The sequence below is a fragment of the Natator depressus genome, chromosome 10 (genome assembly GCF_965152275.1).
Source record: "Natator depressus isolate rNatDep1 chromosome 10, rNatDep2.hap1, whole genome shotgun sequence".
In the NCBI taxonomy this organism is placed as follows: domain Eukaryota; kingdom Metazoa; phylum Chordata; order Testudines; family Cheloniidae; genus Natator; species Natator depressus.
In genome coordinates this window covers 68,611,318-68,623,329 of record NC_134243.1, presented here as the reverse complement: position 1 = coordinate 68,623,329, position 12,012 = coordinate 68,611,318, and the positions used below count along the sequence as shown (strand labels likewise).

The 12,012-nt window shown below is 50.2% G+C and overlaps 2 protein-coding genes across 3 annotated transcripts in view; one reads left to right on the top strand and one right to left on the bottom strand.

The window, feature by feature from the left end:
- Window positions 1-775: 775 nt before the first annotated feature.
- Window positions 776-7,557, bottom strand: PEX11A (peroxisomal biogenesis factor 11 alpha). Its single transcript, XM_074966462.1, has 3 exons — window positions 7,380-7,557; window positions 5,565-5,680; window positions 776-4,645 (listed from the first exon to the last, which is right to left on the bottom strand). The coding sequence occupies exons 1-3, from the start codon at window positions 7,433-7,435 to the stop codon at window positions 4,074-4,076; spliced, it is 744 nt and encodes a 247-aa protein (XP_074822563.1). The 5' UTR covers window positions 7,436-7,557; the 3' UTR covers window positions 776-4,073.
- WDR93 (WD repeat domain 93) overlaps window positions 7,502-12,012 on the top strand; it is a 22,318-nt gene continuing 17,807 nt past the window's right edge. The window contains exons 1-3 of one of the 2 annotated variants that reach the window (XM_074966458.1): window positions 7,502-7,666; window positions 9,567-9,911; window positions 10,680-10,875. In XM_074966458.1, coding sequence (XP_074822559.1) covers window positions 9,645-9,911; window positions 10,680-10,875 — 463 coding nt within the window. In that variant the 5' untranslated portion in view covers window positions 7,502-7,666; window positions 9,567-9,644. The remainder of the gene's footprint in view (window positions 7,667-9,566; window positions 9,912-10,679; window positions 10,876-12,012) is intronic. The other variant, XM_074966460.1, reaches the window with a different exon arrangement.

The following is a 12,012-nucleotide window of genomic DNA, read 5'->3' as shown; positions in this document are numbered from 1 at the left end:
CCATTCAGAGAGACCGAGTTGGAAGGAGTGGTGAATGCCAGAGGACAGAGAAATAATGCAAAGGGCCCTAGTGAGGTGAGAAGCCCAGAGGTACTTAACGGGAGGGAGGAATCCAGGGGTCAGTAATGGCTGAAAGACACTGGTTGTTTGCAGACATGATACTGGGGTGTCTTGAAACAGCCAGCAGCAGATGGGCAGGGGAAGCACCTTGCCACCACAGTAGAAAACCCTCTACTTGCTGAGTGGCTGCTTCATGCTCCCAGCTCCCCCAGCCCAGCAGATGGGGAATGACAGTGCAGGTCCTTGAATACCCAGAGCTTCACAGCCTCCCTCAAGATGGATAATGAGGGAGGTTTGAATCAGACACACACAGAGACCCTGCTGACCCACTCACCCTCGCACCTTGCTTTGGTGGTATGGGGAGCAAGTTCCTAGCAAAAATATTCCCAGGCAGACAGGGTCATGGGGGACTCAGAGGTTGAGCCTTGAGGAAGACACATTCCCCATACTAAAGAAGGTAGAGAGCACAGGGAGCAACCTGCCCCCCAGCCCCACACGCACACCTCAAGCTGCATGAGGCTGGCACTTCTACCTTCCTGGCTGAGCTCCTCATGCCATGGAGGTGAAAAGGGAAAGGCAGCATAACCCTGTATAAACTTTCCAGGCCATCCCTGTGATGAGTCACTGCTCTCCAGACAGCAGGGCAAAGGACAGCAGCTGCTCCAGAGCTGCAGAGCATGTATTTGGCAATGGGCTTCCTGCTGGATCTTGCTAGCCTTAAGTAAAAGAACAACTGACCTGAACAGGGCGGGGAAGCGTGTGGCTGAGCCTCCCTCCCTCTTGGCCTTAGCTGGGAATTAAGACACAACACAACCTCTGCCCTGCTAAATGTCTTCATTTCATATCCCTCTCTGTCCTAGTGCAGGGAAAAGGCCACCCCAGCACTGTCCTGGCCCTCTGTCCATCCCAGCCCTGCTGCAGCACAAAGGCCTCATCAAAACTTCCCCATCCACTATCTGTTCTCAGACCACTACCCCCTCCAGCTAGCCAGGCATGCTCTGTCCATGGCACAGGAAACATCTCCACTTCTGTAGACAATGGCTAAAGCTCACATAACTGACTAGGATCAGAGACCTGGAGCCTTTAGGAGCTTAGCATCTCCAAGTCTGCTACACACCCACTAATAGTGCAGGGGGAAAGGGTTGAGCCAGATCTCAGGAGACACCGGGATTACGGATATTGTAAAATTTCTCAAGGATCACCTGGCTGCTGGTGATTCAGTAGTGGAGGAAACTCTCTTTCTAAATCAGCGCTGAACTCAATTCCTTGCATTTTGTTCAAGGGTACCATGCTGCTGGAGGTGCCATTTTCAAGCTGTGTGTGACTCCTTGTGTTAGCAGCCAGGGCTCACTTAAGGCCCAGTTTTAATTATTACACTGTGCCCCATCTCCCATTGCAATTGGCAAAGTTATTCTTCATTCCTGGTCCTAAACGGTTGTGTGTTAAACAGCTGCTGCAGTTCCCCCTAGAACTCTGGGACCCTGGGTGAAGGGCAGCATATACACAGAAGATACTAAGCACCCACTGATGACCGTAATGCTGTCTGTGTTGGACAGAAGGTCTCCAGCCCTCAGGACCTGCTCAGTGGCAGTAGGTCAGATCTATTTCAATTTCACATAGACCATCTCACAGAATTTGCCTTGGTGCATTTCGTTATCCAAGATGTCAAGCGCTTGGAGCATATTTGCTCCCCCAACTCCTTTCCAAATGAAATCATGCTCATTTCAATCCTGAGGAGTGTGGCTGACCTTCCCCCTTCCCAGTGCTCCGAAGAGGAAAGGTCTGTAATCCAGCTGCACGAATAGGCAGCACATCTCTGCTGATTCAACCTTCAGCCACCTCCTCTGCACATAACCCTGAAACAGACACAGATTCAAACTCGCTTCAGTTTATTAGTTGTGTTTCCCTAGACAATGTACAGCAGCAGCAGCCCTTATTCCAGAAGCCTGGAGGAGGCTGACCTAAAGAATTCTCTCCTTTTGGTTAATTCTCCAGCTTTTGTTATATTAAGCTAAATTAAATACATTAAACCCATAGCCTCCTGCTTGCAGGGGGAACCACAAGTATTAGCTTCTAAAATCCACTGACCTGCTTAAGGAAAGGACTAAGACAGGCCTGTTGGAATCCCACAGCAGTGAGCCTGGAAGCCCGAGCATCCTTGTCAGAACCAGGTCGTGGTGTTACAGGTCAGCCCCTGGTGGGGAAAGGCTTTGAGGAGGCAAGCCAGCCTGAAAACCTTTCCTCACTTATCCCCCTTCTCTGCACAGGAGAGTTTTTTCACTCTTAGGCTGTCTCACCTGGAGTCAGTGTGACTAGGCTGGCCCTTCGACAGTCCCTCTGTACCAGAAAACTGCTGGGAAAGGTTGTAAACTCGCCACCCTGCCCTCCCAGCTGCAGGGAGGAGTGAAGTCTCTGCATTGGTGGGGAGCAGAGATCACAGAACAGGCTCAGACACAGAGAAGGGATCATTTTGGCTCTTGCATCACAAGTAGATTCTACAGGAGCTGAGCCACAGATGCTAATGAAACGGGGATTTCTGTAAAGTCAGTCCCCCTCACCCAAAAGGATGTCAAACAATGCACATCATACACATTAGAAAACTAGACAGTATTTTCTCCCGGAACCTGTGTAATAATTCAAAGCAACATTCCACCTAGATGACTGGGAGAATGAAAGGGACATTAGAGTGGTAGAACCCACACAAACAGAGAGGTGACATATGAGAAAAATCACTTGTCCTTATCCAAGCAGGTGGCCATGATGGGGTGGACTCTAGAGAGGGTCAGATAAAAGGATTCTCTTCTTGCAGGTGCTTATCAAAGGATTTTGGCATCAGCAAGCCCATCCCAGTCCAAGAGTGTAAGTTCCCTTTTCTGACAACATCCCCTGGCAGTGTCATTCCAGCTCACTCACCAGCAGCCCTGGGGCAGGTTTCTCTAAGGATTTAAAACTGATATTTGAAAACTTTCAGCAAAACTAAAGCGATATCAGTTCAAAAGCTGCTTCAGAGAGTACAGAAATCACCACCCTCCTGGGATTACAAGGGTTTGGTGTGTGTATTTGGCGGAAGGCTAGTGCTGGTGAATGGTGCCAGATCAGCAATCATGGAGACTGAAATCCTTTGCTTTCCCCAGCATGAGCAGCACTGAAGTAAGCTACCCACATACACTGGAAAAAGAGTGTACCTAACCATGACCTGGAAGAACCCTTCTAGAGAGCAATTCAGATTCCATGGCCCAAGCAATCCTTGGCCTTGTATTGTCAACAAGGAGGGCAGATAGACTGGTGGTTTCTGGGATATAGACATCTATTCACTAGGAACTGGATACAGTCCCACCAATACATATTCAATGGTGGCCACTATATCACCAAACAGGAGCACTCTTCAGTTACTATAAGCCTGGGCTGGATTTGAACCACTGCCTAGAGATGAAAAGCTCCATATATCCAATTAACAGTCCCCGGGTATCATCCAGTCCCCTCACAGAATTCATGTTTTAATCCAGGCCATTTGAACTACAGTTCCCAAAGCCTTTCTGGTACCAACATGCTTGAATGTATTAAAAAAAGACGAATGATTGTATGAACCCCCGTTGGTGAATTCTTCCTTCCCAGTGTCAGCACCACTCCTTATGGCTTTTTATACAATTTTAGTTGCCTATGCAGCTATTCCACATCTCTATTCAAATACAGGAGACGGCAACATGTCCTTAACTAGCAGCAATTTGTAAAAAGTCTTGATTTCCATGGTTCACAATATTCTTCAGGGATGTTTTGCTCAGTCCTTACTCAGCCTCTTCACCATTCTCCTTCATCATGTAGAATGTCACAGCACAGGGCAGCTCCTCACCTGAGAGGATATCAGGAAGTAGGAAGAAGTAAAGCTGACTCCTCCAGAAAAAAACCACATATGAAGAGCGATTATCAAATGTGTTCATTTTTAAAATACCATCCTGGAATGAAAACGGTCAGAGAAGCAAATCTGCCAGCTCACCGTATGTGATGCTCTCAGATCAGTGCTTCAACTTCATATGTGGACTTGCCACTGTGAGGATCCCCACCAGGGATGAGAGGAGGCCACAGAGCCCAATAACTCCTGGGTTGGTTTTGTAGATTCCCAGCTGGTTCAAAGGACTAGAGAGATCGCAAAGGTTCTTCACTGTGTCTAGCAACAAAGGAGGGTGTTTCCTCAGTGTGCGGTACAGCAGGAGGAGAAAGGGCTGCAACCCATCTGCATGGAAACTGAACAGGTCCTGATCTTGTTTGTCACATTGAGAAGAGTTCTCCTTCCTTGCCTTCTTCCTTTGAGCCTCCTGTTCCATCTGCCAGGAGATCTCATACAAATCCCTGGTCAAATTCATCAGCAGTGAATAGTAATAGCATTTGGTAGCCCAATTCCGCCACTTCTGCTTGTCAATGTCAGGGACGAGTCCAACACTCTTCACCCACAGGACTGTGTCACAGATGAAATACAGGACACGGCTGAGGTTGGAGGCTGTCAGGCAGAGACGGGGCACCAGGTCTGGTAGCTGAGTAGTTCTCCTGGCTGCTACCATGGCATGCACCATGTTGCCCAGTCTGAACACTGCAAGAGAACCCAGAGAAGTTAGCGTGGCTCACTCCCTGTAGGCTGCCATCCAGTTCTGCTTTTCAACAACTAATTGGTCTTCTGGGCCTCGTATATTTAAATATTGTCTTTTCATTTGAGGGTAACTTTGTATTTGCAGAAGCAAGAGGCTGGCAATAGTAGAGCCATGTATAGTGGACAGATACAATACAAGTTTCCCCCATATAGTTTGGTTGATGCACCTCAATACTCACTGGCAGCATCCCCTGCCATTCCAGTCTGGGACATCCACACAGCTCTGCCAATGCCCACCTGTCTGTCGTGACCTAGAACACCCTCCACTACTCCAGTCCCATTCTGAGGTCTCTTCTGAATGGGTACTACCGATCATGCTAAGTTCTACGGTGTAAGTGAAAGAGTGATACAGACAGACACTCTGCTGTAACCTGAAGAGGATGTAACCCAGCTTCTTGGAAGGAAGGTGCCAGTGTACCAATCCCATTGCACCCCTGAGCTACACCCTTTCTAAATTATTCTTGAGGGCTAATGATTCACAGTCTGACCAACTCAGAACAACACCTTTCCTCAGGCGCACATTTTTAGGGGAATTATGCTACAGCTAGTTCCCGGCCCACAGGTATCATATATTTCAGTTCACAGCATGGATTACAACAAGCTGGCTTTCACTTACTCCACAGCATTGGCTCTGCCATGTGTATTTTGAGCAATACTAACCATACAACACAGCAGGTAATAAAGTGAGTGCAAATGTGGTGGGGGAAGGGTGTATCTACTAGTCCATGAGTATGCAAAATGAGGTCCTATGATCCGAGGCTGCATGGTAAGTTAACTACTTAAGAGCCGGCACAACTGGCATCTGCTTAGCTGGAATAAGCAATACGAAGAGGGACCATCCGTCCGGATATGGGGTACTTACATTTGCGGCCAGAGCGCATGCTAGATTCCAACTCCTTGAGCTTCATTATCACCGTCTCTTTTTCAGCCTTATGCTTTAATAAATAGCTAAGCAACATGCATGTGTGTTGAATGGCTCTGGAATGGAAAAAATGAGGAAAATGGTTCACAGGACACAAGGACCAATCATGGGGCGGGGGGAAGGGGGAGAAGAGAAAGGAACAATTTCTTCCCAAGTTAGGGACTCCCCATGGACCATACCCATGCGACAGCACCGCGAGGTATAAAAATCACATGATATTACTTGTTAGGGTCAGCACTCTACAGCATGCAATGTGAGAAGCAACGCAAATACAGTGTGAACATGACAACGGGAGACCATGCAGCTGAGCAGCAAGCAGCCAATAAAGGGTTTTGTTGGGCACATTCGGTGGCAAGGTAAACGAATACTGCCTGAAATATCCACAGGCAAACAGTGCAAAAATGCTAGCTTGCAGCAAGGCTCTGGGTCTATGAAGGGACGAAGCCAGTGTGCCTGATGGAACAAGATGCAGATCAGTAGAATTTTTTTTTTCCAGAGTCTGTTATTTGTATTGTGGCCCCAGCAATCATTAAGCAGCAATAGATATCCACTGCAGTTGGTAGAATATGGAGAGATCCAATGGAAGGGGTAAGCTTCATAAATCACCTAACCCACTGCTGAAACCCAGCCAGCTCTGGGGTGGAACACAGGAGCTGTATGAGCACACACTAACATTGCACAATTTGGAATTGGAAGTAAAAATCAATGCCTCCAACTGAATCTGGTAGCTTACAAAGGAGAAAGACACAACTGAGTAAAGGAACTGAATTGAAACTGGGGGGAGTTTACAGAAGAACAATCAAGTAACTGGAGATGGATGGTGGCAGGCCGTTGGGGCAAACACCCCCTCACCTGGGGAAAGTACCCAGAGATCAGTAATAGCCACAGGCAGCAAGGACCTGACTTTTACTTTTCATCCAAGGCTGGTAGCTCCTTGCCGCACAGCACCCCAGCACCGCACTGGGGTATTGGGTCAGCACTGACTGGGGGAGCTTGCCCCCTACTGAGCCCCCACACAGCACCCCAGCACCGCGTGGGGTCAGCACTGAGTGGGGAGCAGGCCCCATACTGAGCCCCGCAGCACAGCACCCTCTGGCACCACGCTGGGGTCAGCACTGAGTGTGGGGAGCAAGCCCCACACTGAGCCCCGCACCCCACAGCACGCCCTGGCACCGCGCTGGGGTCAGCACTGAGTGGGGAGCGTGCCCAATACTGACTCCGCACCCCACCGCACCCCCTAGCACCGTGCTGGGGTCAGCACTGAGTGTGGGGAGCGTGCCCCATAGTGAGCCCGGCACCCCACAGCGCCCCCTGGCACCAAGCAGGGGTCAGCACTGAGTGTGGGGAGCGAGCCCCACACTGAGCCCCGCACCCAACAGCACCCCGCTGGGGTCAGCACTGAGTGGGGGGAGCGTGCCCCATACTGAGCCCCGCACCCCACAGCGCCCCCTAGCACCGCGCTGGGGTCAGCACTGAGTGGGGGGAGCGTGCCCCATACTGAGCCCCGCACCCCACAGCACCCCCTGGCACCGCGCTGGGGTACTGAGGTCAGGCGCCGGGTCAGGGCTGGCTGCGCGGAGGCCCCGGCAGTGGCTCCCAGCACCGCAGAGAAATCCCCCCTCCCAGCGCTGTCAAGGGAGGCTCGGGTAAACCGCCCGCCCGGCTCGGGGCTGCAGGCAGGACCAGGCAGAGCTGCCGACACACCCCGGCCGCGGCAGGGGCCAAGTTCAGCCCGACCCCCCCGGCCCCGCTCACCGGAAGAGCCGGTCCCGGCCCTGGGTCTGGTTGGTGAAGTTCACAAACGCCTCCATGCTGCCGCGGGGCGGAAGAGAAGAGAAGCGAAGCCCCGGCAGCCTCCGGCCGTGCTCGAAACGCCGGGGCCGCTTCTTACCCCGCCCGCCCCCCGGGACACACAGACAGGCTCCGCCCCATGGAGCTGGGCCCGGAACCCTCCGCCGTGGGGCCTTGTCTCCACCCGGACCTAGCTCCGCCTGGACCTAGCGCAGCAGTTACCACAGCAACCGATCAACGTTCGATTGCAGGTGAGTGAGGGGATGTGTCCTCAGCAAGCCTCCCCCCCTTCCCAGGAATGGGGACCCCCCCTCAGCAGCACCTCCCAGGGAATGGTTATCCCTAACATGGGAGTGGGGATCCCCTCAGCAACCTCCCCAGAAGTGGGGATCTCCTCAGCAATAGCCCATCCCCATGAACAGGGCGAATTAATTCCAGGAGACCCCCTGAAAATCCAGTGGCTGGGTCTCCCAGCTTTGAAAATTAAACCTTGCAGTAAGACTCAGCACTTACCCCAGAATCACCTGGTCTTCAGGGTCACATCAAAGCCTGCCTCTCATTTATCTATCTCCCCCACTCTCTATCCCTTGACATGCCCTTCATTGTAGAAGACATCATGGATCCTAATTTGTACCTAAGCAGTTCTAGTTGTTTTGTCTAGTTGTTGTTTTATCTGCTCCCAGGCTTGTTTGTGGGGTGGTAAATGGCAACCCTGCACTTGCCAGCTCACACACACTGGCCGCTCACCCCACTTTCTCTGTATGAGTGGTTGAGTCAAGATGGCCTGCAGCCCTGAGCCAAATAAACCTACACAGCACTCGTTTATCTGTGGACATTTTAGAGCTCCTCCAGCATCATCACTGCCTGCGGCAGAGTGGAAAAAGCTTGCATAACTTAGGGTGTGGGCTCTCAGCCTGTAGGTGTTTGGCTAAGGTAGCAGCAAAGCACATGCAAGCTCAACGGGGTCTGTGCTCATTTATTAAAAACAAACAGCTCTTAAGCCTTGTCTTCACTGCTAAAAAGGTGCATTTTTTACCATAAAAATGGGGTACTAACATCCGTGAACTGTCCTGAGGTAAAAACACAGTGAAGATCAGGCACTTCAGTTTTGCTGTGAGGTAAACTCACTGAGGTCAGCACTACATCTCATCTAGTGTGCCTTGTGTTAAAACTAAAGTGCCTTGTCTTCACTGTGTTTTTACCTTGGGATAGATAGTTCATGCACATTAATTACCCTGAAGGAAAAACATCTGCTTTAGCAGTGAAGACAAGGCCATAGAAGAAAACACGAGCATGCCCAAGGTGTTTGGGTTTGATTAAAGTCCATGTATTATGATCCCATAGTACTGTGCTAGCAGCCTTCAGTTTACAGGGGGAGGAAACTCTTCCATTTGCAACATCTGTGTACAGCTCTCTGTAACTTTGCAGGACAAGGACTCTTTTGTGCTGGATTTTTTTACGCTTTTTTTTTCAGCCCAAAGGGGAAATTTTGGTACAGTTCCATTTGGCCCTTTCTGAGTTGTGTCAGTAGGAAATGTTTTGTTTTCCAAGTGTCGTTTTAGACGATATTTCTGTGCTCTGATCATTGTGGTAAAGTCCCAAGGCCACCCATCAGGTCTGGAGCTTCATTGTACTAGGCACTGTACAAACATCTAGGAAGTCACAGGCCCTGTCGGTTAATTTAAGAGCGTCTAACTTGCCATAAGCTTAGTTCACATTGACACAGGCCTTTGACTAGTGCGAAGAAACATGGTTTAGAAATAAATAAAGTTTTAAGCAGTTTGAAAAGTTTTCCTTTGAAACAAATCATATCTTTGACTTTCTCCAGGCTGGGTCAGCAGGGAGACAGGCAAAAACCAGTCTACCTGTATCCTACCTGATCTGTAACACCACACCTAAAACTTGTATATCTAGCTGTGCATTTTAGATGTCTAATCACCTGTGTACTTAACCTGCATATATCCACGTGGATGGTATTCACATGGCACAGCACTGAGCTGTATAGGAGACCATGGGAAGACAATGAGGAAAGCAGAAGTGAGTCCTACAAAATAGATATAGTCATTTCTCCATATAAAGATAGGAAGCTTCCTTCTTTGTTATAGCTAGTTCCTGTTTCCTCCCATTATCTCAAGGATCTATTTACTGTAGGATTTCCTGGGTCTCTCCATCTACTGTGACTACTGTATAGGGCACCTGGGTTGTCATCACACCAGGGAAGACAGAAAGATGCCAGTATATATCCGGAAACATCCCCTGGAGATCCCTCCACCTTCTGAAAAGGACTGGATTAAGAAGGATGAGGAAGAAAATTTCTTCCTGCAGGATCCCGATCAAATCTTTGATTCATTGCCTCAGCCTTTCCGGATGATCAATAAATTGGTGACCCTAGTATTCGAGCAGGCCTGGGAAATCATTGAGAAAAAGGAGGCACTTCGAGAGGCACAGACACTGAAGGTCCAGCCCAAGTTGTACCTGCCCACAGCTGAATTCCAGGTACCGAGACCCTTCATAGCACAGCTGCCACCTGTCATTGCAACAGTTTGTCGAGGCAGTCTCAGTTCAGTTCCTTTTGCTTTCTTCTTCCATTGTCACCCCCCTGCCCATTTAAATTCCCGAGACTCCATTAGCATTTCCCTCGCTTTCAGTTTCATTCCACAAGGCTACAGCTCTAAGCTTGCTCATCTGAGAAGTACAGGACATGGCCCATTTCAGAGCCCATCACACCCTCCTGAAAGAGGCGAGGTGGTATTAAATCATGTCAGGCTCACCCTCTGCTTCTCTACGCCAGACTGACTCTAGCCCCTGCTTATTCTGGAGAAGTTGATGAGTCTGTTGCTATCATATGGACAAACTCAACTGCATTTTAAAAATAATACTTTAGAAATGGTGCAGAGCAACACTGAATGCAGCTGCATGGTGCCCAGGGACTGTGTGGGCTTCCTGAGGAGAATGTCTGCACTTGCTCCGCTCTCCCTGTGGGGGTAGCGGGGTGTGGGAAAGCTCTAGTGCTGCTGAAGAGTGCCTGGAGATTGAAGGCTTCTGTTTATCCCTAGCACTGGTGGTGACAGGGCAAGCTTCCCTTGAAGAAGTTCCTCACCCTTGATATTGGTGGGATCTTTCTGAGATTGGAGCTAGACTTCATGCCCTAGTGAAGGTCATAGGATTTCGCCGGCAAATGGCTGGTGTAGCTGATCAGTCCCCCTGCCATGGGGTGGCGGGGCAGGGTCATGTTCTCTTCTGCTTTGTTTTTCATCTCTGCAGGTGATGGGAAGAGCCAACTGCCTTGCAGCCTCTGGACAGCATGTCTTTGTTGGGCTCTCCACAGGGCTTGCAGTTTTCAGCATGCCCAACTGTAAGCGGGTCTGTGCTTGGGAGTCAGCCAAGCTAGAGATTTGTGCCGTCCGTACCTCCAACCTTGGCAATGAGACCCACCTTCTCGTTACTGTGGATGAGATGGGTAGGTGCTCCATGAGCTTCCTCAAGTCCCACATGGGGAGAACTTTGAGGACAAGTTTGCACCATGATGGAATGGAGGTGGTGGGGGAAGTGGCATCTACTCAGTAGAAAAGAGCTAAAGCAGGATGGAAGTAAGCATGACTAACACATTTCTGAGAGGGTCCTGCAAATAATGGGGACTAGTCAACAGACTTCAGAGAGGGGGTGGCCCCATAGCTAGTGCCTTCCCTGTGGCGCAACAGAGGTTGGTTACATGGGGGAAGCAGCACACTCAGCGCCTCTCACATTCTGTAGCAATACCCTGAGTCAGTCAAGGAGTAATGTTGCTGGGCTTCAAGGCGGTGGCTTTCATCTAGCCCTTCCACTTCAGGGACAATCAGTGTGCTGCAGTGTGGAGGTTAGGCTGAGGAGAAAAGATGTCAGCTCCATATTGAGTCCAGTGGCCTTACCATGATACTAGTGTATGCAGCAGTCCCAGAAGGGTCCATTGGCTTCTGGTTGAGTCCAACACTAATGAAGTTGGCTTTAGTTCTCTTTCCATTAGAGAGAAGAAAGTTGGATCTGAGCAAATCCCCTTGGAGCACAGGCCATCTCCATGCTGGACTTGTGACTAATGTGGCCACCCCAGGGTGTGCGTGGGGGGGAGGACGTGTGAAATCCCATGTCCTGGGTGCTGGTGTAACACCCCTAGCAAGGCGCATAGATGCTTTCCAAGTTCTGAGCATCACTGCACTGACTCCAATAGCTGAAAAGTGCATGAAAATGCCTGGGGCTCCCACCCACCTCCCCCTTTCCCATTTGAAGCTCTGTTTCCTTGGGGAGGAGGGCTGGATGCAGGTCTCTCTGCTTATGTCTACACTGCAGCTAACAGCAAGCCTCCCAGTAAGCAGACAGACCTCACGCTAGTGGGGCTCAAGCTAGCACTGTAAAAATAGCAGTGTGGATGAGGCAGCAAGAGTAGCAGCTCAGACTAGCCACCCTGGCTTAGAGCCAGGGGGTCAGGCAGGCTTGGACTTGGCCAAGTTGCCAATTGCCATCTATGCCACAACATCCACACTGCTATTTTTAGCATGGTAGCCGAAGTGGAGCTAGCATAAGTCTGTCTGCCCAGGCTGGGGAGCACACTCCCACTGCAGCG